The sequence below is a fragment of the Sphaerodactylus townsendi genome, linkage group LG04 (assembly GCF_021028975.2).
Source record: "Sphaerodactylus townsendi isolate TG3544 linkage group LG04, MPM_Stown_v2.3, whole genome shotgun sequence".
NCBI classification, from domain to species: Eukaryota; Metazoa; Chordata; class Lepidosauria; order Squamata; family Sphaerodactylidae; genus Sphaerodactylus; species Sphaerodactylus townsendi.
Window position 1 is genome coordinate 149,712,745 of NC_059428.1, and position 27,722 is coordinate 149,740,466.

A 27,722-nucleotide genomic window follows, 5' to 3' on the forward strand; every position below is an offset into this window, starting at 1 on the left:
CTTTTGACAAAGTTCCTCACCAGAGACTGTTGAAAACTCAGCAAATGTAAGAAGGAATAAGAGGGAAGTCCCTCCTATGTGATTAAAAGCTGGTTAGAGAAAACAGGAAACAAAGAGTGGGTGTAAAATGAGAAGTTCACTACTCACAATGGGAGAGATGTTGGGAGTATGGTGTCCCCAAGAGGATCCGCTTTTGGGACCAGTGCTCTTTAACCTATTCACCCATAAATGATGACCTGGAAGTAGGGGTGGAGTAGCATGTGGTGGCCAAGTTTGCAGATGATACCAAATTATGTAGGGTGGTGAGAACCACAAAGGATGTGCTTGAAGAGCTCCAAGCCGGACCTTGATAAATTATAGGTGAGTGAGGGCTCAGAAATGGCAAATGCAGACTTCCAATGTAGCAAAATGTAAGAGTGTGATGCACATAGGGCAAAAATCCAAACTTCACATGAACACGCTACAGGGGTCAGTGCTAACAGTCACAGGACCAGGGAAAGGGATTTAAGTCTCCCAGTTGATAGTTCCATGGGAATGTCAAGCTCCAATGCATGGCAGCTGTGAAAAAAGGTGCAAACTCTATGCTGGGGATCATTAGAAAGGGAATTGATAATAAAACTGCAAAGATTGTCATGCCCTTGTGTATAAAGCAGTGAATGCGACCGCGCGATTTGGAGTACTTGTGTCCAGTTCTGGTTGCGCCCGCATCTCAAAAAAGGATACATTGGAGGAGATGTAGAAAAGAAAAGTGCAGAGAAAGGGCAACAAGGATGAAGTTGAGGGACTGGAGCACCTTCCCTATGAGGAAGAGCTGCAGCGTTTGGGGACTCTTTAGTTTGGAGAGGAGGCTGACTGAGGGGGGATATATGAAGTTGGACTAGTCTAGCTAAAATTATGCATGGGGTAGAAAATGTTGACAGAGAGAAATTTTTCTCTCTTTCTCACAATACTAGAACCAGGGGGCATCCATTGAAAATGCTGGGGGGAAGAATTAGGACTAATAAAAGGAAACACTTCTTCACGCAATGTGTGATTGGTGTTTGGAATATGCTGCCACAAGAGGTGGTGATGGCCACTAACCTGGATAGCTTTAAAAGGGGCTTGGACAGATTTATGGAGGAGAAGTCGATTTATGGCTGCCAATCTTGATCCTCTTTGATCTGAGATTGCAAATGCCTTGACAGACCAGGTGATCGGGAGCAACAGCCGCAGAAGGCCATTGCGTTCACATCCTACATGTGAGCTCCCAAAGGCACCTGGTGGACCACTGCGAGTAGCAGAGAGCTGGACTAGATGGACTTTGGTCTGATCCAGCTGGCTTGTTCTTATGTTCTTATGTTCTTATGTTCATTGGGTGTGATCCTCGTCCGGGACTGAGAAGCCAAAAAGAAGAAGAGATCAGACTCTCCCAGAAGAGACCAGACTCTCTTACACCTCTAGAACATAAGACAGTTTATGGAGCTGACTGAGTGCTTTCAGGCCCGTCGCCCTCTCTCAGGACAGCCTACCTCAAAGGGTTGTTGTGATGATAAAACGGAGGAAAGGTAACAGAAGTCTCACCTGTAACTTTACCTTCACACCGTCCACATTCAAGACTTTGTTCTGGAAAAGAGAAAAACAGACAAGTTTAGTATGTGTGGGAGAGGCCCAGGTTGCTATTCTTTGCTGGTGGTTGGCTTATGAAGACTTCAGAGGCTTGGTGAACGGGATTCAAGATGATGAAGGTCCCCAAAATAACTCCCAATAACTCCCATGGCTGCCCTCCCCACAGATTTCTGCTCTCCTACAAGAAACCAGTGTGCACCACAGCCGGGGATCATAATGCCAACGCTGAAAGAACAGAACCCATCAGTATTTCCGCTCAGAGTTTCACAAACACCCCTATGAGATTACACCAATGCTCTACACAAAGCAACGTCCAGCTTCTACTGGTGCAAAACACCCTGCAGGGGTCACAGGGTCTCTCTGTCCACCATGAAGGGTAGCCCCCCCCCATTTTCCACACACACAAAGGCCATTTCCCAAGACAGCAGCAGATGGGTGCTATTACTGTGGTCTATCGTTGATCTGTACAGTAAAGCAGGCCACAACGCAGCTCCATATCTCCCTTCTCTGGGAGTCAGTCTGCACGCTTGCCTTCTCAGTGGCACCAAGAAGCCAGATAAATCAGGCTGTTCCCTCTATCCGCATGCAGAGACCTTCACTGTTGAAGGCTGCCAGGATACAAAGCGGTCCATCCCCTCTGGCTTTGCTACACACAAGAGCTGTACAGACAACAGGGTCAACCATCTCTCTCTCTCTCTCTCTCTCTCTCTCTCCCCCCCCCCCCAGCGGCCACTGGCCTGGCTGCTGTGATGTCACAACTAATGTGGAGAACTGGGTTTGATTCCCCACTCCTCTACCTGGGTGGTGGAGGCTTATCTGGTGAACCAGATGTGTTTCTGCACTCCTGCATTCCTTAGGCTAGTCACAGTTCTCTCAGAACTCTCTCAGCCCCACCTACCTCACCAGGTGTCTGTTGGGGGGAGAGGGAGGGAAAGGAGCTTGTCAGCCACCCTGAGTCTCCTTACAGGGGAGAATGGTGGGGTATAAATCCAAATGCTTCTTCTTATTCAAGTCCAGAAAGAAGTTAGGGTTCAGAGATACTATGCAAAACCTGCCACCTTTCTGTTCAATGCCCCTCCCACCTTCAGGCTGGGGTGTAAGGACTCAGAGATCTCCATTCCTACATCTGTCTGATGAAGGGCACGCGAACCAACTCTGCAAATGACACCAAAACAGGAGGAAAGGAAGTGTACGGAATTTGCACAGAGATGTGAATCAACTGCTGGGGGTCCCAGGTTTCCAACCACAGTCTTGACAACTCACAGTCTTGAGTTTTGAGCCTCCTCCTCGCAGCCTCCCATAGATCAATGGCCTCCCGTCCTTGTTAAGATTCATTAGTCTGAGGGACTCAGATCTTTGCATCTGCTTTGAAAGAGACTTCACAGGACAAGGCAGAGCTGGCAGGAAGGGGTGTTTTCAGAGAAAGAGCCTCAAAGGCATCCTGAATCAAATGCCAGCACTGGGGGGCGGCGGGAGGACGGGAAGAGAGCCAGCTTCAAACAGCCCAGAAGGAACCTTCCACATGCAAGAGATGGGGAAAGCACAGAGCTATAACAGAAACGGGAAAAGGACCACAGAGGAGGAGGAGGAATTTGGATTTATACCCCACCTTTCTCTCCTGTAAGGAGACTCAAGGTGGCCTACAAGCTCCTTTCCCTTCCTCTCCCCACAACAGACCCCTGGTGAGGTAGACGGGGCTGAGAGAGTTCTGAGAGGACTGTGACTAGCCCAAGGTCCCCCATCAGGAATGTAGGAGTGCGGAGACACATCTGGTTCACCAGATAAGCCTCCGCCACTCAGGTGGAGGAGTGGGGAATCAAACCCGGTTCTCCAGATAAGAATCCACCTGCTCTTAACCACTGCCACATGCTGGACTGCCATTGTTAGCAGACGGGCTGCTCTTGGAAAAGGAGCCCCTGAGACAGGACAGACTTCATTGGGACAGAGGTAGTGAGCGAAGCGCAGCATCCAGAGGTCAGTCTGGTCTGTCCGTGCTTTGGACTCTTCCCCTTCTGATCCCTGGGAAAACGTTGTGCTTGAGCCCGCTCCAAACCCCTCCTGGCATGGAGTTGTCAGGACATGGATTTCATTTGTGTATTGATGAGAACGAATCCCTGCCGGGGGATGGAGCCGGCCTGAAACGCAGGCAATGAATCTGCTCTCACGTCCCCCTGCAAAACCAACCCATTTGTTATGTGCCTGCAATGGGCTGCCAAATAACCGCACTGATTATCGGAGATAATGGATGGATGGCTGCCTCCTGCCGATTTGTTTGCGATGCCAGCACCCACGCCGAGAGAGGCCCAACGTAAAGAAAGTGGATGAGTTCCCAGCAGAAACCGAGACCAGCGGAATGAGTTTTCAACACAGGACTGGACCGGCGGTCACTGCCCCAGGCCTGCCATCCCTGGGGGTGGAGTGGAGGAAAGGCCGCCAGGAAGGTGGCCTGCCCAGGAGTAAGGAAGCAGGAACTGGGAGGAGGAGGAGGAGGAGGAGGAGGAGAGTTTGGATTTATACCCCACCTTTCTCTCCTGCAAGGAGACTCAAGGTGGCCTACAAGCTCCTTTCCCTTCCTCTCCCCACAACAGACCCCTGGTGAGGTAGGTGGGGCTGAGAGAGTTCCAAAGAACTGTGACTAGCCCAAGATCACCCGGCAGGAATGTAGGAGTGCAGAAACACATCCGGTTCACCAAATAAGAAGAGAAGAAAAGAGTTTGGATTTCTATCCCCCTTTTCTCTCCTGCAGGAGACTCAAAGGGGCTGACAATCTCCTTGCCCTTCCCCCCTCACAACAAACACCCTGTGAGGTGGGTGGGGCTGAGAGAGCTCCGAGAAGCTGTGACTAGCCCAAGGTCACCCAGCTGGCGGGTGTGGGGGTGTACAGGCTAATCTGAATTCCCCAGATAAGCCTCTGACACTCAGGTGGAGGAGTGGGGAATCAAACCCGGTTCTCCGGACTAGTGTGGGAATAAGAGGACCCAACTGACGGGTTAAGGTGCTGGAAGGTGGGAAGAAACCATAGGCTGACAGGGCGGCTTGGAGTAACGAGCAATATTTTCTGGCCCAGATAATCCAGAACGGACTTTTCCCACCTGACCCCCAAGCAGAACAGCTGAACTTTGCAGGAAGAGCACAGCGACCAGGGGCAGGGCCTAAGGATCTGGGGTTGGGAAGGAGCCAAGCGCCTCTGCTAGATGGCTGGGTGGACAAATGATCTTTGGCACCGTGGGGGAAAGACAGCATCTTCTCAGGTTCTTGGAGTCTCACAGTGGCCTTGCGTGAGCCAGGTGTGGGGAGTTGGGCCTCAAACACCAGCAGTTCTCCAAAGCAGAGGTTTGGGCCGAAGGGACCAAATTATGTGGCCTCCAAGCTTGAGTTTTGCAAGCTCTATAAATCATGCAGTTTGTCCTACTGCAGCCCCCCCCCCCCCCCCCCCGATACCCAACCCACCAGTTTTCTGGCTTTTGGAATTTTGTCTGACATTCCTGTGCCTGTTTCAATGGATATTGGTGAATTTTAAGAAAAATTGGTTATATATTTATAAAGACCGTTGCGATCTCTCGTAAGCTTATTGTTTTCTCCTTACAGAGTGCAGACTGTAAATATTTTAAATGTTTTTAATAAAACACATAAATAAACTGTCAGGGCTAGAAACTTGGGATTATCTCCCCCTTAAATGGAAGCTGAGATCCTTCAAAGCACTGGTTTTCTGTACTTCTGTGGAACCAACACAGACGCAGACAGCCCTGAGCGCGGGACCGAGTGGCTCTCCCTTTAGCAGAAGCTGTGAACCCCTGTGCCACTGGAGCAGCGGTGGCACAATGTTTAAGAGCAGGTGTACTCTAATCTGGAGGAACCGGGTTTGATTCCCCGCTCTGCCGCTTGAGCTGTGGAGGCTCAGCTGGGTGACCTTGGGCTAGTCACAGTTCTTCAGAGCTCCCTCTACCCCACTTACCCCCCAAGGTGTTTGTTGTGGGGAGGGGGAGGGAAAGGAGTTTGTAAGCCCCTTTGAGTCTTCTTGCAGGAGAGAAAGGGGATGTAAATCCAAACTACTCCTCCTCCTCTCCTCCTCCTCCTCCTCCTCCTCCTCCTCCTCCTTTCCAGCCAACTTGACCCTTCAGTTGGGTCCTTTCATTCCCACTCTCATCTGGAGAACCGGGTTTGATTCCCCACTCCTCCACCTGAGTGTCAGAGGCTTATTTGGTGAACCGGATGTGTTTCCGCACTCCTGCATTCCTGATGGGGGACCTTGGGCTAGTCACAGTCCTCTCAGAACTCTCTCAGCCCCGTCTACCTCACCAGGGGTCTGACCTTGGGCTAGTCACAGTTCTTCAGAGCTCTAACAGCCGCACCTACCTCACAAGGCGTCTGTTGTGGGGAGAGGAGGGGAAAGGAACTGGCAGGCCTTACAGGAGAGAAAGGTGGGGTCTAAATCCAAACTCTTCTTCTTCTTTTCTTCAGCTGCAGCATACTGATCTTCATCGCAGCTTATTCTTCCAGAGCTAACCTCTCCCCCCAGAAGCAGCCAGACACGCTTTCCAAGTGCGCTGTGGGTTGGAAAACCTCTCCAGGTTCCAGAAAGGCCTGCTCCTTCCGCCAGCAACAGATAATTTGCACCTTTCTCTGCTCCTCCCAGCTTGCTGGCAGGCAGCCTGGAGCTAAAGTACAAGACGATTTCACAGCAGAGAGGGAAACCGCACGTGCGGCTCCAGGTGCTCGCAGTGTAACTCCGGATGCTTCTCCCACTCTGCCATTCGCAAATTATGCCCTTCCCATTTTAACAGAGACCAGATTCAGCGCATCGCTTGGCCGTGAGCAATGTCTCGCGTGAGCGAAAAACACTCCTTCCATGGGAGCTAGTTAGTAAAAGGCCGGCGTGGCGTAGTGGCTAAGAGCGGTGGACGGCAATCTGGAGAACCAGGCTTGACTCCCCACTCCTCCACATGAGCAGCGGACTCTAATCTGACGAGCCGGATTTGTTTCCCCACTCCTGCACATGAAGCCTGCTGGGTGACCTTGGGTCAGTCACAGCTATCTCCGAATTCTCTCAGCCTCACCTGCCTCACCAGGTGTCTGTTGTGGGGAGAGGAAGGGAAAGGAGCTTGGAGGCCGCTCTGAGACTCCTTAGAGGGAGAGAAAAGCGGGGCATAAATCCAAACTCTTCTTCTGCAGGTTGCCAGCCGCTCTCTTGAAGGAGGGCCCACGTTGGATCTTACTGCAGGGTCTCTCCAGTCTCAGCTCTGAATTCTGGCCACGACACCCCATGAGCTCTCAAGCCAGGAAATGGAGAGTTCTAAGAAGGGGAAAGTGGCAGGAAAGGAGTGATCACACTTGTGGAGAAACAGGAGCTTTGGACAAAGAACTGGGACACGGTTCAGGGTGCAGGGTGCAGTCTTTCTTGGAGCAGCTGGCTGAGAGCCTCTCTGCCTCCCTCCCCCTGTGCCTCCCTCATACATTTGTCAAAGAAGGCCCTATTACTCCAGTCATCTCACCCAAAGGGGTCCAACCTGAGCCATGCTGCCCCATCTAACAATATCCTGCACAGCCCCTTCCCAAAGACCGTTCCCACTGATTGATTTCTTCCACAAAATTCTCCTTCTAGCCCAGGGGTAGGGAACCTGCGGCTCTCCAGATGTTCAGGAACTACAATTCCCATCAGCCCCTACCAGCATGGCCAATTGGCCATGCTGGTGAGGCAATGAAGGCTGGTCAGGCTGGAGTCCCTGTTCTTCCTTCGATGGCAACTCTTTGTGTGGGGAGATGAACAAATCCGCTCAGACGCTGAGGACCCCACCCCAAGCAAAGAGGCTTCTGTTGACCCCATTTCCCCCAAGTTCCCAATCTTCTCAAGCCCTGGAACTTTGGGTGGCTCTGCAATTATTGCATGCAGAGAAAACAAACATATGCAATGAAACTTTTTTTTGTCTACCTTTCTTGCCCACCAACGGGCAGAGGCAGATCCCCCCAGTTGAGTTAGCGAGTGATCGGGGAGCATGAACGCCAAGGCCCTCGGCAACTGTGGAAAAACTCGTTTCTGAGCCAGATGAACAATCAAAGCAATGTTCCCACTGCAAAGCCGATGTAACGGGAAGGGAGCACGCACCAAAGAGAGCACGCACCAAATCTAACGCTTGCCAATTTGTTTCGGAGAGAAATCAATCCTGGCCCTTCGTTCTTTTTTGATTAAGCACTGTGCAAGCCGCCGGCCATGGTTTGTGAATGCTGATGCTCCACAATCCGTTGAGTGCCACTCAAAAGCAACACGGGAAAGCCACACTTGGGTAGCGTGGAAGGAGAAGTGCATGGAAACTCAGCCACAAGAGATGGGGAGAAACAAGGGGACACCTTAGGAGGGGCAGCGGCTTCGCCTCTGTTCAGGCTGATCTCTTTGGGAGTAAAGGTCTTTGGCCAGCAAGAGAAAGAGGAGATCGTGTGGTTTCCTTGCGGATCCCGCCAGAAACCGCTGCTCTCTTCTCTTGTCGCAGAAACAAGCCTTTTGGGAAACGGAAAGAAAGGGCTAAATTTACGACGTCTGCTGGAAAAGGACAGGTGATTGAAGAGGTTTAAAAATACCTTCAAAAGCCAACTTCCAACTAGCAGAAGACAAAGGATCACAGTGTTGGGGAAAAGGGGAGGTAGGCAGAGGGCGACTGCCCCGAGGCAACAGGAGGGGAAACAGAACCAGGGAAAGATATTTAAAGCGTCCGCCAAGCTAAGGGCACAGTCAAGACCCGTGTCGGCCCTGCAGAAGAGTAGCCTTGCTGAGGCCAGTGGACAGCCAGCGTGGTGGAATGGTTGAGAGCAATGGACTCTGATCTGGTCAGGTGGCTTTGCTTCCCTGTTCCTCTGCATGAAGCCTGTTGGGTGACCTTGGGCCGGTCATGGTTCTCTCAGAATTCCTTCCATGAATGAAGTCTACAGCTCACGTGGAGGGGTGGGGAATCGAACCTGGATCTCCAGATTAAAGTCCACCACACTTCACCTCTGCACCATGCTGACTCCTCTTTCCCTGGAGGCAGGCGTCTGCTCTCCTGTCGCAACCCTGGCAGAAAAGAGCAGTCTCACTGCATTCCCAGCAGGCCTCAGTCCGTCCATCCCCACCTGGTATCAGCAGCCATGCCTGGCCACAGCTAGAGGACAGAATCGCCCAAACAGGTTTCCTTGCATGCCAGCACATTCACATGATTGAGGACCAGACAGGTTTTGCTCGTGCTTCTTCCTGGGCCAGGCCAGTCACAGCTTCCCAGGCTGTGTTAGCAAAAGAGCTGCTCCTTAGGCGAGGATTCTGCAGTGGGGAGGATTCTTTCCAAACCAAAGAGCTGCAGGGTGCGTGCAGCTCGGGGGGAGACTACTGCCCCTTCCCAAGGTCTTAAAACACAAGCATTAAGCAGATCCGTTTGCAAAGCCAGTTGAGCAAAATACAGCTAACTTGGGCAGTGGCTCCAGGCTGAGGAACAGCGATCTGGGAGCAGGGAATTACTGACTCCTGGCCGGTGGTGGGAAACATGGAATCCTGTCTTATCAGGAGCAGGCATGGGGCAGTTGACTGCATGAGTGTCCCTGGACCCCCAGGACAAACAAAAAACCCAAGAGACCACATTCATAGGGTGCAGTGGCATTATGTAGCACCTCAAAACATGAAAATGGACTCTGCTGACAGAGAAGCTGGGTCCAGACCACTAAGCGGTCCAGAGTGAGGGGCAGGTCAGGAGCTGGGAACTGGGAGTGGGTGAACAAAGGAAGGAAGAAGGAAGGAAGAGGAAGGGAAGGAAGAAGGAAGGAAGGAAGAGGAAGGAAGGAGGAAGGAAAAGGAAGAATGAGGAACTGGAAGAATAATGAGAAGAATGAATAGGAAGAACTGAAGAATGAGAACGGAAAGAATAGGAAAAAGAGACGGAGGTGAAGAACGAAGAACCGGAAGGGCAGACGGAAGGAAGGAAGGAAGAAGGAAGGAAGAAGGAAGGAAGGAAAGGAAGAATTGGAAGAATGGTGGAAGGAAGAGGAAAAGGAAGAGGGAAGGATGGAAGGAAGGAAGGAAAAAGGAAGGAAGGAAGGAAAAGAGGAAGAAGGAAAGAAGGGAGGAATGAAGAACCGGAAGACGGAAGAACCCAGACCGGAAAGGAAGAAAGGAAAAGGAAGAAGGAAGGAAGGAAGGAAGGAAGGAAGAAGGAAGGAAGAGGTGTGAAGGAAGAGGAAGGAAGGAAGGAAGGAAGGAAGAAGGAAGGAAGGAAAAGGAAAGGAAGAAGGAAAAGGGAAGAAGAGGAAGGAAGAAGGAAGGAAAGGAACTGAGGAAGACGGAAGGAAGGAAGGAAGGAAAAAAAGGAAGAATGAGGCCAGGAAGGAAGGAAGGAAGGAAGACGGAAGACGGAAAAAGAACCGGAAAAGACGAGAAGGAAGGAAGGAAGGAAGGAAAGAAGGAAGGAAGGAAAAGGAAGGGAAAAGGAAAGGAAGGAAGGAAGGAAGAAGGAAGGATAATAGACAGACTGAATGTGGAGAAAGACGAATAGACGAATATGGAAAAAGACAGAAGACATGAATAGACAGAAAAGAAGGAAAGAAAGAAGAAGGAAGGAAAGGAAGAAGAAGGAAGGAAAGGAAGAAGAAGGAAAAGGAAGGAAGAATATGGAAGAATGAGGAAAGAATTGTGGAAGAATGAAGAAAAAGACGAAGAACGAAGAACAGAGATGGAGAGAACGGAGTTCTGTCAGGTGCAACACCCATTTAGGGCCTAGAGCCTTCCAAGGTACAGGTGATCCATGAACTACAGGCTCCTTCTCCTGGAACAAATAAAGCTCCCCGCTGGAGGCCCGGGGGGAGCTCAGGGCATTTTACCCTATCACCAGGCCCACCCAAATGTCCTGGGATTTCCCAATCCTAAACTGGAAACTCTACTGTTCAAGCAGCATAGAGATGTCCCATATAAATGCATCCAATGAATGGGACAGTCCCTGATTGCCCATGGGACAGGAACCCACAGCCCAACCTAGCAGGACAAACAAAGGTCTGATGGGTGGATACCTCCCCTCTGATCCCTACTCAAAGCCACATCGTGTCTCAGGGCACTTCTGGCTGCTTCTAAGAGGAATTTAATGGAGCCACCTCTGCCGAGGCAATCCAGACAGTTCACGGATCTGCAAAGCAGCCAGCCTTTCTGGGAAGCCTCAGAGCTTGTGGGAGGCGTCTTGGGAATATTTGATCAATTTAGCAATGAAAAGAGAGAATCCAAAGTAAAGAGGCCTGTTCAGATCACACTTATGCTAAACTTCGCCTTTAAAATCAAATAGGTACACTCATGTTTTGGCCCCGAGGGCACAAACCAGGAGAAAGAGACTCTGCTTCCAGCCACTTAGTAGAGCTTCAAGGTGTGTGTGTGTATGGGGGGGTGGGGAGGGGGGATATAGCTTGATGTACATATAATTAAATAGTCGACAGTGGGGTCTTTCCATCACGGAAACTCTGCTCTCCCAGTGGCATCAAGCGACCTGAGCGATTTCAGCGAGCAAACTGCTGATGGGGGGCAATAAGCAGACAGCCTTGGTGCTGATTCCGAACCTGGCATCTGGGGATGTGTCCTTAACCAGCCATCTGTTCCAGTAGTGAATATTAAAAATTTAATTATAAGCACTGCTGCCTACTTCGCTACCAACAATTAAGGGAAAGAGCCTCTATGGTGCTACAGTTAGGACAGTCAGAAAGGACCGGGAAGGGATAAAATCCTTACGCTGCCACCAATTTAAGCAGGTGACCTTAGATCAGTCACTTTGAGGTTGTTGTGAATGTAAACAAGGTGGTGGGGAGGGCACGGAGCCACGCAAACCTCCTCCGAGAATGCTTAGTTGAAGCAGAGTGATAAAAATGCAACACAACTGATCAATTTATCTCTCTGATAAAAATGGACTCTAACCTGGAGAACTGGGTTTGATTCCCCGCTCTGCCGTTTGAGCTGTGAAGGCTTAGCTGGTGAACCAGATTAGGTTGCGTACTTCAACACGTGCCAGGTGACCTTGGGCGAGTCCCAGTTCTTCAGAGCTCATTTCCCTCACAGAATTTTGTTGTGAGGGGAAGGGAAGGTTGTCATTTGCACAGGAGTCTCCTACAGGAGAGAAAGGGGGGGGGGGGTACAAATCCATAACTCTTCTTCTTCTAAAAGCCTAAACAGTGTGGGATGACTTGTTCAAAGTGGTCACTCTCCTGGCCTTCCACAAAGTATGCAAAACTGCACCATTGGAGAGGGTTATCTGAGCCAGTAATTCATTCGTTTATTTATTTTATGAAACTTTTATGGTGCCCTTCCCATTTGGGGCTTAGGGTTTTACTGCACAAATAGTTTCACAAATTTACTTGGATAAATTATCAGGAATGTGGTCTATATAGCTGTGTATTATAGTGGGATTCCATGGAAAAATAATCCCATCCATTGTACAGCCGAAGGCTTTTACGGCCGGACTCAACTGGTGGTTGTGGGTTTTCCGGGCTGTGTAGCCGTGGTCTGGTAGATCTTGTTCCTAACATTTCTCCTGCATCTGTGACTTGCATCTTCAGAGGTGTATCACAGAGAGAAACACAGTCTTGTGTACACTTCTCTCCATTGATACACCTCACAGAATCTGACCAGGCTGAGGCGAAAAGGAACAAGATCCTTGAACCAAACTGTGAAAACCACAACAACAATCATTGATGCCTTAATTTAAAACAACCACCTAAAGCCACAGGAGGAGGAGGAAAGGGAATTGTAAGCCCCAACAGGTCTCCTACAAGAGAGAAAGGGGTTACTCAATCCAAACTCCTCCTCTTCCTCCTCTTCCTCTTCTTCTTCTTCCTCTTCCTCTTCCTCTTCCTTTACTTCCTCTTCTTCTTCCTCTTCCTCTTCTTCTTCTGATCTCAGGAAGAGCTCTGGAGAACTTCCATGCTAGCTCTGCCTTTGCTTCTTGTGTTCTTGCAGCCTCTATAGGTCTCCTGGCAAAAACTGCTGTCCCCCTCACAACAGAATCCTATATTGAAAGAGGGAAGAACAGAGGGAGGAAATCTGCTTGGGGCTGCAGGTGAGAGCGGAGTTGGCGAGGCCGTGTGCAAGCATCTTCGATCTCCAGGCAGAGATTGGCCTTGCTGCACCCGGGGTCAGGAACTGTCTCAGGAGGTCGATGCACCCTCAATACACTTCAGAGTGATGGGCGGCAGGGATCATGACGTGAACTCCGGGGAACTAGAAGTGACTTATTTCCTTGAAATGGAATTCAGGCAGCTTCGGAGTCCATCTCAAAAGCGACGGGCAGCAAAAATTGAGTCTAGACTCCCACCAGCAAAGCACAAGGAAGGCTTTGGGGTGAGGAAAAGCAACAGAAGGAAGATAGTCCAGGCAGTAGGATGACAAAAGCTCAGAGCAGGGATGCATGTGGCCAGTTCTGATGGGCACCCGTGGGGCCCGCCCACACTACATGGTACCTGAGGAAGGTGATGAAGCGGAAGAAAACACTTTGAGTGCAAAGTAGGATGGATCGATGGATCAATCGACAGTAATTATCTGAAACCGATTATTACCAATTACTGAAACCAATTATTAACGATTATTAACGATGCCAAAACCGATTATTACCGATTACTGAAACCGATTATTACCCATTATTAACGATGCCGAAACCAGTTATTACTGATTACTGAAACCGATTATTACCGATTATTAAGGATGCCAAAACTGATTATTACCAATTATTGAAACCGATAATTACTGATTATTAACAATGCTGAAACCAATTATTACTGATTACTGAAACCGATTATTAATGATTATTAATGATGCCGAAACCGATAATTACCAATTACTGAAACCGATTATTGATGCCAAAACCAATTATTACCGATTACTAAAACTGATTATTAACAATTATTAATGATGCCGGTAATTACTGATTAATGAAACCCGGTTAAACGCAATTGAAACTGAAGTTATTACGATTATTAACAATGCCAAAACCAATTATTACTAATTATTAACAATTGCAAACAGGGTTATTTACCGATTACTGAAACTGATTGTATTACCGATTATTAAGGTACCAAAACCGATTACCAATTACTGGAAAAGCAGTTATTACACACACGATTATTAGAGCTGCCAAAACCAATTATTACCAATTGCAAAACCAATTGTACCATTTATTAGCGGTACTGAAGGCGGTTATTACTGATTACTGGAAACAGATTATTATTAGCGGTGCGAAACCAGTAATTACCGACTATTAACAATGCAAAACCAATTGTGTGATTAACGATCTGAAACCGATTATTACCGATTACAGAATTTGATTGACAGATTGATAGACATAGACAGACAGACAGACGAGCCAGATGGAGATATACATATTGCAAAATGCAAATGCTTTTGGTAGTGGCCTGCGGTCAAAATCTGCAGGGAGATCAAGCGAGAACCTGTAAGTTGTACTGTAAAGTTAGGTTAGGACAATTGATGTCTTGTCAAATGATGGCATTATTATGTTGGTATGTGTCGTTTACTGATATTCTTTGCTATGTGTACTGTTATGATTATCGTTACCTGGTTGTTTACATTGTCACGTTACATGCTAACGTGTGAAGTGAAGCCAGAGGTAGAAGCCGAGACATGGTGATATCATCACCGATTGGAAGGCCAGCGGCAGGAAGCGTGTGATCTGTGGATCTGGTAGCGCTCTGCGTTAATGCGGATCCTAGCACCTTTATTTGAGGTTTTCAATAGGGGCCGGACGGGAAGCAGGAGGCGGGGAATACTGTATAGAGACGCATGACATCATGGGGTTGCCTAGGTGCAGGAGAAGCGTTGTCTGGAGTCTAATCGCCTGAGGGGCAAAGCCCGCTGTCCCTTGTCTAGGACACCTGGTGACGTGAAGTGGGTAGTTCATGACCTGTGACTCACGGGGGCCTGGGGGACAGGTGAGCGTGTGTGCCCAGAAGGACACAGATGGCACAGGCATTCCTGCGCTCTTTCTGAGGCTCTGCCGGGTTCGTGGGGCTCATCCCTACAAACGTGCTATGTTTATTGATGTGTTTCCATTTCGTGATAGTGTGCTTATGATATTTTTATAATGTGTAATGTTATGATTATTGCTATTCGCTGATTATATTTTTTATGTTTTTTATGTCTTGCTATTCATAATGTTATGCTTACTGATTATGTTGATTGACTATGCCTAACTGAAGTTTATGTTATGATTACTATTACTGTTACTCTTGCTGTGCACCGCCCTGAGCCTTTTTTTTGGGGGGGGGGGAGGTATATAAATTAAATATATGATAAATATACGACAAAGGTCCACAGGGGAGACCTGACTTCCAGATCAGCGACAAATGAACCACAGTTAGCTAAAAGGCCTCACAGAGTGTCAGAAGAACATGTAACATCCTGAGGTCCTTTGGCAAAAGGTCGATGTCAGAAGTATCTGCTACAGACAACAAAACTGGAAATCTGAGGATACACAAGTGGCCCGCCCCACAGGGGTGTTATAAAGTGCTTTGAAGTCACACATTGCGAAAGCATAGGGTTTCCAGGTTACTGAAAAGAGGCTCTTTTACAGTCTTAGCTGGGGACAGAGACCTCACAGGGACAGAAGCAGCCCCTTCTGTTCTGCCTGTCCCTCTGGGGACAAAGCAGCCCTTCTGTTGCCTGGTCCTGTCTACCCAGGATCCAAACTGCAAGACCAGAAGGCTGAAGCAGGTGGCTCGCCCCCTCTGCTCTCAAGCAACAAGGCTGATAAGAGCATGGAATTGTTGCATCACCCTTGGAAAACCTTAATTAAAACCAGAGCTGGCAGCAGCAGGATTCATCCTAATTAGCACTGCCCTACATTCAGTCAGAAGAAAAATAAAATGCTTAACTTCAATTAGAATCCTGAAGAGCAAATGAGCAACCCAGGACCTCGGCCTCACTGGTCCGTGGCAGCAGCAAGCGGGATTTGGAGATGGTTTGTAGGTTTAATATCTGCGTGCTTCGCTGGGCTCTCCTTGGGCTTGCTGGCTGAGTAAGCAAGAGCTGACGAGCACAGGAGGGGAGAAGCAAATCCAGTCCCCCAGATAAGAGTCCCCGCTGCCTCTCAAGATGCTTAGGACTCAACCCGGATCAAATTTTGCTGGGCTGTGGCACACAGGTGGGAGCTGTAGCATTATGCAAACAATCTTCACGTTTACACAGAATTTGACCTCGTATTACTTTTGTGGCGAACATTTTGTTCTTGACCCACAATTCACACTTTGCACTCCTCCATACAAATCAGAAAATTGTTTTCCACCCCCCAGTTCCTTTACTGCGATTTTGTTATGACGCCTGATACTTGGAAACTCCGTCTCCACCATCACAGAGACGAGGAGCACCACAGAGACCAGGCTTAGCAGCGTGGGTAGCAGCGGCCTGAAGTCTACGATAAAGTAAACTTCCCATAATCTGCATCTAAATCTAGAACAAAAGCGGGCACCGTGTTAATCTTTCCCTCTTGAGGGAGCCATTTAGCAGAGGCATCGCTTTTCAATAACCAGGCAAAGGCAGAATAAAAACTGCAAATCCACAAAGCACTTAAAACAGTTAGATACTTAACTAGTTAAATACTTAGGAAAGTGCTCAGTTCCCCATAATAACCCCCTGCGGCTCAGCCTCAAGTGAGAGCTCATAATATGTTTTCTTAGAAGCAGATCAGGAAAAAAAAATCCAGTTCCAGTATGTGCAGGATTGCAAACTTCAAATAGCAACTCTGCTCCCCCACCATTTAATGTAACTACGGTTTCTCCCCACGGAGAGTGGTGCTTTTAGGTGAGGTGGGAAGAGGAAATGAGGAGAAAGGAGAAAGTTCATTGTACTGGAGGCACCAGATCAAACTCAATGGGTGTGTCACAGAGCGTGCCACTTAAACTTTAACATTATATTAGAGATTAGAAGGTTTGTATCCCTGGTACTTTCATCTCTCCAAAGAAGCCCTTTTAAATTTGAATGTCTAGGACAGGGCTGGTGGTGGATCCTGGGGGGGTCACTCTGCCTTAGTTTAGTTTTTAAGGAATTAACATTTACAATCTTTTTGGAAAAGCCTGTACGAAGCTGCCTGTCACAGGACTCTGTTTATTCTCTAAACAAGTAAATAATTAAAAGCTCGACACAGCGCTCAGCTGCCTGCAGCTGCTTTGAGATAGGCCCTGGATGTGAGCATATTGTTTTGTTCCAGGGTGAAGCAACGTCTGTACACAACCTTGGAAGGGAAGACGTGAATTCTCCTTACACCAGTATCAGGGAGAGTCAGAGGACACCTCCCTCGCCTACCACTTTGCCCTTCACGGGATCAGAAAGGGATCAGACAACACGATACAAGGGATGTGACCAGAGGGGTATAAAACCTGGATTGGCCAGGCACAGCAAAATGGTTTCCACTGCCTTAATCTAGTTAGCGGACTAAGACATGCTGTATAGAAGGAGAAGGAGGAGGAGGAGTTTGGATTTATATTTCCCCTTTCTCTCCTGTAAGGAGACCCAAAGGGGCTGACAAACTCTTTCCTTTACCTCCCAACAAACACCCTGTGAGGTGGGTGAGGCTGAAAACTCTGAAGAACTGTGACTAAACCAGGAGTCACCCAACTGGCATGTTGGTGCACAAGCTAACCTGGTTCCTGGAATGGCCTCACATCTCCAAGTGGCAGGTAAGAATCAAACCTGGTTTATACAGGTGGAAGTGCATGCTCTTAACCATGCCTGGCTCTCTCAGGGACGGCCTGCTTCCAGGTGAGAACAAAGTTCCCCAGAACTCCCACTGATCAGTTTCCCTGGAGAAAAGCGGGAGGCTTCAGGAGGCAGACTTCTGATGGCATCACTTCCAGGTTGAGAGCAAATGTTCCTTCCCCCAAGACTCACTGCCGGAAATCCCCAAATTATTTCCCAACCCAGGCTGGAAGTTCTAATTTGTGACCTCAGGGATTACAGCCTCCTCCAGGGTGGAGAATCACTTTTCCCTCTAGACTGCAGTCCCACAACTAACTCTGCCTTGAAGCTTTTGTCTCTTTAAAGACTTGATTCATGGGAAAACTTTGCGCAGCTATTGAGAAAAAATACTAGTGCATTTGGGGCCTGAATTGCAAAGGATCACCAAGAAATAACTGCCAAGTTAATTACCAGCTACAATTTGGCTCTGCCTTGTTGAGGTGCTACCAAGAGGCCCGTACGTATCAGTTATGCAAACCTTATCCGTACCTGCGTTTCTCAGCATTGCTCTAGTTAAAGGAGGACTTTTCCGCCCGCAAATGGCCCCAGAAAACACTGAAATCGGGAAGGGAGAAACAGTTGCTGGTAGGAGGAAAATTTGTCTTGCTAAAGTCCCAGCCTCTGGAGGTGAAATATAGCTCAGTTCCGATCTCCTCCTATTACCATGAGTGGCAAGGATGAAGCAGCGTCCCGGGTGAATTGGGTGCGCTGTGAGGGAGCCCGTCCAAAGTGTGCAATAGAGACAAAATTGTTTAATCTGAAACTAATTACCAGCTTGCCAGCAGAATCGACCTATCAAGACCAGCAGAATTTGATCCATCACAGCTTTACTCAGCCTAAGGCTAACAGAATTTAACATGATTATTAAATTAGCTAAGAACAGGTGCACTCTAATCTGGAGGGCAGGGTTCCCGCTTCTCATGCCACTTGAGCTGTGGAGGCTTTATCTGGGGAACCAGATTAGCTTGTGCATTCAAGACACATGCCGGCTGGGTGACCTTAGGGCTAGACCCAGTTCTTTGGAGCTCTTAAATTTTCACCCTCTCACAGGGTCATTTGTTGTGGGGGGGGGAAAGGAGATTGTAAGCCCCTTTGAGACTACTGCAGGAGAGAATGGAGGATATAAATCCAAACTTCTCCTCCTCCTCCTCCTCCTCCTCCTCCTCCTCCTCCTCCTCCTCCCTCTTCCCTTCTCCCTCCCTCTCTTCTTCTCTTCTCCTTCTTCTTCTTCTTCTTCTTCTTCTTCTTCCAATTCCAATTCCAATTCCAATTCCAATTCCAATACCAATTCCAAAGCCTTTATTGGCATTATAAATTACAGAATTAATAAAAAGGGCATTTGTCTATTGACTAAATCATTAAAATACATTCAAATCTACATTAACCAAGCTGGTTTTACCTTGGTTGTATACAAAAGCACATAAATTTGAATAAATTAGCGTTGCTACTTTGTAGGCAATGATTGCACCTGACCAGAGTAGTTTTGCCTCAAAAAACTCGCCAGAACATTCTCACATACAGAATGCAGGAGCCATTGAGTAGAAGAATTCATAACAGATGGTAACCTAACAACGTTTGAGCTCTCAGTCAATGGATGGATGTACATAGAAATGTATTTCCACCATATATGGGGCATTTCCTTAAGAGTACATGTTGAACTGGTCTCCAACAAACTGACCATATTATTACATTGACGCTTTGTTCTGGTGATGGGAGTGTTGTTATACTTGCCAAGAGTCACTTGCATGGGCAGAGCTGTTAAAGCGAAAGCCACAGTGTATGCTCTCACGTTGTTTGGGGTTGTACTGGGATGTGTACAGATAGTTAGCACAATAATCCTGACGGACAACTCCCAAGGACTGTGGAGAAACAACTTTCACGCCCCTACCTGCAGCATTTCAAGTTTCTCCTCGTTCTACTAAAACAGATTGGTAATTTGTTATGAATTCACAATTGCTTGCAGACATATTTCTTTTGAAATTGGATCAACAGGGTTAAACCCATTTTACAGATGCAGATTCCCTGGATAAGTTGTTGTTGTTGTTGTTGTTGTTCTTGTTCTTGTTGTTCTTGTTGTTCTTGTTCTTCTTCTTGTTCTTCTTGTTCTTCTTCTTCTTCCTTTAAGGTCTGGATTAGAGAGGGTAGTGATAGAACTTGGGTGGTGCTCATTTCCCTGACTTCTTGTGCTCATGTTTGACTTTTTTGAACTAACTTGACTGTGGGTAGAACAGGAGGCTCTTTCCCCTGGCGTTGCCTCCTGGAAACTGATATTCAACGGTTGACTCCTTCTAGATGTGGAGGTTCCATTTAGTGCCACTAAGAGAAGTGTACTCCACGTGGAGAGAATCTATCCATCGAGCTTCATGGACCTTCCGCTCATTATCAAGAAAGCGGATTTCCTAAATCTCCTCTATCCGGGGTGCCCTCCCATGGGGTTCTGTGGCAATGTGTTTGGGAGAGCTGCCAGAATAACACCAGCCCAACGCCTCCTCCAAACCTGCCGGATTCTCCAGGCCCCGGTCAAAATCGAGAAACTGCTGTTTGCTGTATTTACATCCCTTTTTTTTCCAGAGTAGAAGAGTTCTCCCAACACTATGCATTTTTAAAAAAACCAGAACAAGTGAACAGCTGCTGTGCCAGGAATATGGGATGGGATGGAGAGTGGCCCTCTGTTAAATCCCAATTAAAATCACCTTCCACAAGAGATGAAACTTAATTAATTAAAGTGACCTGTCTAGACCCCAAAGCTAAGGGCGTTATTCCTCAGCTCAGTTTTGAGAAGGAGATGATTGGAATTCCTATGAGGCCTCTGAGCACTTAAATTAAGTGTGTCTTAAAACCAGCAGGCTGACCCATGGCACATGGATAGGCACAGTTCCAACCACACAGGCCTTTGTCCAGACTTTTCCGAGGAGCCACGGCCACTTTTCCATCTCAGCAAACATTCCTCCAAGCTCTCTGCCCATATTAAGGATGACCTTTAGTGCTGTCCCACGCAGAATAAATCCAGTCTCAGCCCGTTGATTTTTATGGACTTAGACTGGAGTAACTCTGCACAGGATTGACGGGATCAGAGTGGTGCAGGACCATAATTAGAAAATAAATGTACAGAACAAACACCACAAGCCACGTGAAAATGGCAGTTCAAGAGAACTTAAATGATCTCAGACACATGCCTCACACTCCTGGAGAGCCAGCGAGGTGTAGTGGTTAAGAGCAGGTGGATTCTAATCTGGAAAAACGGGTTTGAGTCCCTGCTCCTCCACCCAAGTGGTGGAGGCTTATCTGGTGAACCAGGTGTGTTTCTGCACTCCTACATTCCTGCTGGGTGACCCTCCTCCTCCTCCTCCTCCTCCTCCTCCTCCTCCTCCTCCTCCTTCCATGCTTACACCAAGGACAGCCATTTGCTTACGTGCCCCGTTCCATTCTGAATGCCCTCCTGGGCTCCAAATGCCCAACAGGTAAGAAAGCATGACAGGCCACTTGAGGACCATTTCCCAATGGGTTTTTCCTTTTCCCCTCCTCCTTTGTTTGGGATAATAGAATCTCACTGTGCTCTGGTCTTATAGGAAGCGGTGTTGAAAGGATGACCAGGTGCAGCCTACCCGTCTTTCCTCTCGATGCAAAGGCCTGCCTTTAAACAGGAGGCTCACGGGACACCCATGTTCTCTCTCAATGGGTCGCAGTGTGCACAAAAGTGTGTAATGTAAATGCATCAACCTAGCATCCATCTGAGACCTCTCCATGGCAACGCTGCATGTTTAGCAACCAAGGGACCACCTCCAACAAAAATGCCACGCTGCTTGGCTCAATTCCTCCATCCTGCCAAGATTATGTTTAAATCCGATCTCAGCTTCAGGAGCTGGATTTCTGCATCTACAGTGGGGGGAAAACCTTATTTATCTCTTGCACCAGCATACGACCTGCCCTGTTGCTACTGCCAGCTGGAGACAAGTTAACTTCTATCGTGGGATTCAACTTGAACAGAAAGATCTCTTATTATACCTCCTCACTGCCTGTTCAACAGAGCTTTCTGCCAAAGCAGCTTGGGAACGCTTTGATGCACTGTATATTCAGCATGAATGCTGCCTCTCCCCTGTAGATGGGCCTAACAGAAGGGGATTATGATGATGATGATGAAGAAGAAGAAGAAGAAGAAGAAGAAGAAGAAGAAGAAGAAGAAGAAGAAGAAGAAGAAGAAGAAGAAGAAGAAGAAGAAGAAGAAGAAGAAGAAGAAGAAGAAAACCAGACACCTTGTGAGGTAGGTGGGGCTGAGAGAGTCCCGAAGGACTGTGACTAGCCCAAGGTCACCCAGCGGGGATGTAGGAGTGCGGGAACACATCTGGTTCACTAGGTAAGCCTCTGCCACTCAGGTGGGAGGAGAGCTGGGAATCAAACCCAGTTCTCCAGATGATTAGAATCCACCTGCTCTTAACCACTTTCGTCCACGCTTTGGCTCTCAAGGCACGTCCTAACTAGAATAGCCAATGGGGAAGGAGGTTCAGTATTCATTCGTGGTCATTAACATCCACAGAAGTATACAACATACTAGGAGAAATGGAGGCAGTTAAATTTTGGCAGGGGAGGGGGGGAGCCCTAAAAGACTAGAAGGGGCGTGTGGCAAAATGAGATGTATGTTCTCAGGCTATGATCCCACGCTTACCAGAGAGCAAGATGCATTCAGCTCTGACTGAGCAAAGATGCAGAGAATGACATGGTACGATCCAGATGGAAGGGCTGACACCAAAGCTTTGCAGGAAAGGTGGATTTGCTGAGGGATTTTGAAGCAGGAGGGGAAGAAATTGCAGAAGCATTCCAGTAAGCAGCAGCAGATTCAGAGGGAAGCTGAGGAGAGAAGCGCCAGCAGTTTGATTCCGCGGCTAGAAAGGTGTCTTGAAGTGCTCGAGACCACAGCTTCTGTATAATCACCATTACCAAATTATAGATGGTCTAATTTTTATAATAAAAGACAGAAAAGAACAAGAGACTCGGAGCGGGAAATGAAAGCAAAGCCGAAAAGGGTGGGCATTAAAACATGCATTATTAAAAGCAGGCATATAATTAAGGGATCTCTCATTCTGAGGGTTTTATTTTGCTTCTCAGGGCATTTGCTTGATGCTGCATTATTTATCAAGCCTGCGCAGAGCCCTGGCACGTGGCCCCCGCACAGAAGACGTAACATATGGAACCTCCCCCCCCCATCCCGCCCCTGTTTAGTTCTAATCTGGCAATGCTGCCCTCCTTGACAACACGGGGTGTTCAATGACCCACTATTGGATGACATGCTGACCGGGGAGGCACTTTGAGGGGGACAGGGAACACTACCCCCCTGGGGTGAAGAACAAATTGTGCCATGTTTGTGTCTGTTGTAGGGGAGGGAGATATACCATGCTGGCAGAAAATCAAGGGAGCAAATGAGGGACGTCGGAAGGGCACTCTCTACCAGAATTCATGTAATTAGCTGAGCTTCTCGAACCCACTTTGTATTACAGGAACTGAAGCAATCAACTTAGGTTTGAGAAAGAGGAAGGTGGTTTCGCTCAGAGCTGGAAAACCTGGGTTCAAGCTGTAGGCTCAACACACACAGCCTCAGATCACGTCTTTCTCATGTCCCCAGCCTTCCAAAGGGTCAGCACTGATCTACCTCACAGGGGTCTTGAGAGGGGGACCTTGATAAAGCTTTGTTACACAACATCAGGAGCCACAGTGAAAAACCACAGAATGTCCCTAGTGTAAAGGATTCAATGGTGTTGATGTTCAGGACAGCCGCCTGGCCTTGACTGAATTCCATAACCCGGGCGATGGGCCAGCATCTGCGGCGGAGACTCTGGCGGGGATCTTATCTCTGCGAGAGAGATGAGAACTCCGTTCCCATGGGAATCCCGGAGTGGGGATGGGATGGACAGAGTTATAACCTGTGCTTCTGGTGGGAGACTCTATTCCTGCCACGTCGTGTACGTGAGCTTTCTAGGATGTCTGAATAAACGGTCTTTTACACCAAAAGCCTTTTATTTTACTGCTTCTATGGAATTCCCCTTACATTGTGGCAGGAATCTTAGTTCATCTATCTTCCCAGTGCAGCCCGGACCTCTGGTGTCTACGGCATGGAGAGTTTGGAATATTCCTGAATCTGTATGGAAGGTGCGGTAGCCCCTGCAAGCGAGGGCTCCTCGAAGCTTTCCTTTACTGGACTTGGAGGAACCCGGCGGAGAAGCGGGTCTAGCTTTGGTAATCTCTTTCCCGTCCACCATTATCAACACGAAGTCTTCCCGCCTCCCACGTTGGGGCCAGGGGCGGAGGCGATCATGTGGGGCGCATGGAGTGCGTTTAGGCGCTGTCTATGGATCGAGCGCCTGTGGATGGGATATCACGCCACGTTTTGAGTGGTGGATTACAAACCTCAGATGCAACCTGTCACGGAGGAGACGGGCCTGACCACCTTTCATCGCGTGACACAGGAGTCCATTGAAGGATTCCTGGTTCGTATTTTGGTGATGCTCCCAAGAATCCACCGTGTATAGCACTGGGGCCCGTCCTAAGACCACCGGGTGAAACCCGGGACTATATATCGGGGATTGGGAGGGGTATCATCTACATCAGTTTCGGATCGGACTCTTGATCCCGGATCGTGCGGCTGCACCTGGGAAGCCCGGTGGAGCCATCCGGTGAACCGCGAGGTGCTGCATTCCTGATAGAAGAGGAATCGAAGAAAGCCTGCCTTCCCATCGGATCTATTCCCCTCCCGATCAAAGAGAGGCGCAGGATGAGGAGAGTGGGGCCGACTCTTGAGATGCCAAGGGAAGCATGGAGCCGGCGTGAGCATCAACTATGGGAAGAGCGAACGGAGCAGCTGCAGCAGAGCGTGAAAACCTGCAAAAGACCGGGAACAGCAGGCGCCAAAGAAATCCAACTTCGGGTTGGACCGCAGTAAGCCAAAGGCTGGCTTGCAGCGGCAATATATGCAGAATCCTATCAGTCCATGATAAGGTCCTGGAGACACTCCAAACTGGACTTGGAAGCGTCAGCAGCGTAAAGCTGTTAAGAGCCATGCGTCGCAAAGTGAACTAACTGCAGCTATTCAGCAGGGAGCGAACACTAACTGGCCAAGCTGGAGCGAGAGAAAGCAGCTTTGCATGCGTACTCAAGGGATGCCTTTGACTCGCATGGGAGAAACTTAGCATGGAAAAGGAGCTGAAGAAGCAACCTGGACAAGATGCCCCAAGTTGGAGGTCTCGCTGTCACTGGTACAATAGCGCCAGAGAGGCTTTACGCAGCTGGGTCCTGCTACTTTCGGCGCGATCTGCCACCTTCAAAGAGACCTGCTCCCACCTGCAGAACACCAGCTACGCCGCGTCTGGTGCCCCCACTTCCACCCGATTCGGCCACTCCCCCCGTTAAGCAGCTGCCTCAGCCTGCGCAGCCGCGCCGCCCCAGCGGGCGCCAAAGGGCAATGTGGAGAGAGGATATTACAGACCTCCAATACCTGCCCGTTTCGATGGGACCGGGCTTCCAAACTCCCCTACTTCATCCTACAACTCGGTGATGCCCACATGGAGGACTATGGCCGGTTGTGCCGGGTCTGAACGCTGGGAAAAAATCACGGGACATCGGTACTCCGTCTGTCTTGGATGGAGAAGCGGCAGCCCGACTGGTTTGTGACTCTTTTTTGATCTGCAAAGGGAGGATGCCATCGCGATTTTGCGTTTCCTCAAACTTCCTAAGGGCTTCGCTTTAAAGATCCGGGTGCTGAAATGGAAGCCATCCGCACCATCAAATCTATTCAGCAAGGCAGCAGCTCGCTGCCAGATTTGCCCGTGGAATTTCGTCGCGGCGGCTGCTGGAGCTCCCCTCCTGAGTGGCCTGGCGCGCGCCAGAATGTGAATACTTCTCGGTTGTCGGTGACGGCAAACTTCGCGATGAAAGCGGTGTTCCTTAACCGGATCCCCGTGACTATTGTTGATTGGATCGAGATTAAGGATCTCAAAGTGGCGTCTCGTTTGGATTAAGCTTCACCGTGCAGGGGGGGCACCCACGCCTTCAAAACCCGCCACTTCTGACTTCACATGGCATTTCACTCGCAAGCCTAGCCTTAGCCTCTACCGAGACCACCTCAAGCCGTCAGCCGTCTGGGATTATTAATCTTTACTGCGGAGGATTGGGTCATCCTAGCTGCCAACCGCGAAAAACAGAAACCAGCAGCCTCGGCCGCTATGGCATCCCATCTGCCAAACCACTAAATCGGCGGAGCTACGCCCCTCAGCGAATTTCCGCTCTAAAGGCGGTTACCGAAAGCGACCAAGAAGAGGGGAAGCAGCTGTTTGCGCCTCTCTTCAGCCCCACATGGATATGAGTTCGACTCCAGATCTCACGGTGAGTGAAGGCAGCGCCCCATTCACGATTCAAAGCGATTCTGGCCAGCCCCCGCTAAACACACTGCATTATTATAGCCTCAGCCCTTGTAGATTCTAGATTGCTCCCCATTGTTTAGCTCACGTGACCCCAGGTGGCGGAGGAACTTGGACTAGACCGAGTCCCCTGGCTAAGCTTCCATGCCGTTCACCCAAATGGACGGCAAGCCCTCTCCGGGGGGCGAAGGACCGGCCCAGTTCAAAAACGCATAACCGGTCCTCCTCCGCTCGCTGACCATTGGGAGAAAATTGGTTTTATTCTGGCACGGTGGCCAAACACTCCATAGTCCTGGAGGCATGCCATGGTTGTTGTTGCATGAACCAAAAATTCGTTTGGAAAGAAAGGATCTTAGAATTCACTACACTCCTTTGGCGGAGAACACAGCGAATTGGGGAAAACTCGACCTCTAATGACATACCCCCCTAGCTTCGTCAGCGTTTGCAGCTCTAATTGCTCCCGAATCTGCCGGTATTCCACCGGGCTACCAAGATTTAGCCAGAGTTTTCAGAGAACCAAAGAATCACGATCAATTTGCACACCCCATGGGGTTACTGACTGCAAATCATGTACAGCCAGGGCTCAACTGCCCAAGGGTAGAATCTACCGCATAGCAGGTCCCGATGAGGAGAAGGAACTTCAGGCCTTCTTAGACAAGAACTATACCAGCGGAGTTCGCTCTGACGAAGCTATCAAACACGCGATGCTGCTCCTGTATTATTTGTTAAAAAAAAAGGGCCGGGTCTTTAAGGCTCTGCACGGATTACTGAGGACTCAATGCGGTTTCCCTGTCCAATATTACCCTTTGCTACATTAATCAAAGGACCTTTTAGATGCATTGGGCAAGGGGCGCATTTTTTACTAAGTTGGACCAAGAGAAGCTTACTACAGGGTCAGGATTGCGGAAGGCTATGAACATTTGACTGCACTTAACACAAGAATTTGGACAGTATGAATGCCATGTAATGCCATTCGGGTTAAGTGCAGAGGGGCCCCGGAGCTTTATGACCCTCTTATCAACGAAGTTCTACATGATTTATTATACAAGGGAGTAGTGGTGTACTTAGATGATGTTTTAATTTATTCACAAACCATGGAGGGAGCATGAAGCCTTGGTTCGGGAAGTATTAAAGCGCTTGCTCAGCAACTCCCTCTTTGCCAAACTTTCTAATATGTTGTTCCCGCCAAACCTCTATCGACTATTTGGGTTACTGGATTCTCTTCGAGGGGCTAAAATGGATCCTGCTAAGATTGAAGCAGTCCTCCAATGGCCTGCCCCCCTACCAATCGGAAGGGAACTCCATGATCTTTCTAGGGTTTGCTAATTTCTCATCGTGGACTTTATACCCCAATTGGCTGGAACTGACTCTCCCCACTCCCACAGACCTCTTTAACGCACTAAGGGTAAAGACCCACAGGCTGCTGCCGAAGCCGGGGCCCCCTTTCCTGGTCTGGAAGCGAATGCTCGGAACGGCCTTTCTAAACACTTTAAAAATCGAAGCTTTTACTGCTGAACCTATCCTGAAACACCCTGACCCAGATCTTCCTTTTGTGGTTCCATTGGATGCCTATAGGACAAAGCGCTTAGGGGCAGCGCCCTGTTGCAGAGGAAATAAAGATGATAGGCTGGTTCGATGGTGCTTATTTATCAAAAGAAATTCCTCGGTGCTGAGCTCAACTGGACTGGCAGGGATAAAGAGAATACGGACCATCAAAGTAGCACTTTCCACTTGGCGCCACTGGCTGGAAGGGGGGCTAAACACACCCTTTCAAGTGTGGGCCGGATCACAAGAACTTGTACGCCTCTTTCCACTTACCTCAAGATGTCCGCATGAAACAACTCCGTTGGGCGATTTCTTTTCTCGTTTCTCTTTCACTGTCCATTTTCCCCGGAAAAACCAATAAACTGGCTGATGCGCTCTGGCGCCTGCCGAGGTTCGGGAGGGTGGAGCTGCCTTACTGGATATCCCACAGCACTGTTCTCTCC

At 48.8% G+C, this 27,722-nt stretch overlaps 1 protein-coding gene across 1 annotated transcript in view; it reads right to left on the bottom strand.

The window, feature by feature from the left end:
• Positions 1–27,722, bottom strand: part of RAB26 (RAB26, member RAS oncogene family) — a 180,792-nt gene that overhangs the window by 87,016 nt on the left and 66,054 nt on the right. The window contains exon 3 of the mRNA XM_048494280.1: positions 1,561–1,602. Coding sequence (XP_048350237.1) covers positions 1,561–1,602 — 42 coding nt within the window. The remainder of the gene's footprint in view (positions 1–1,560; positions 1,603–27,722) is intronic.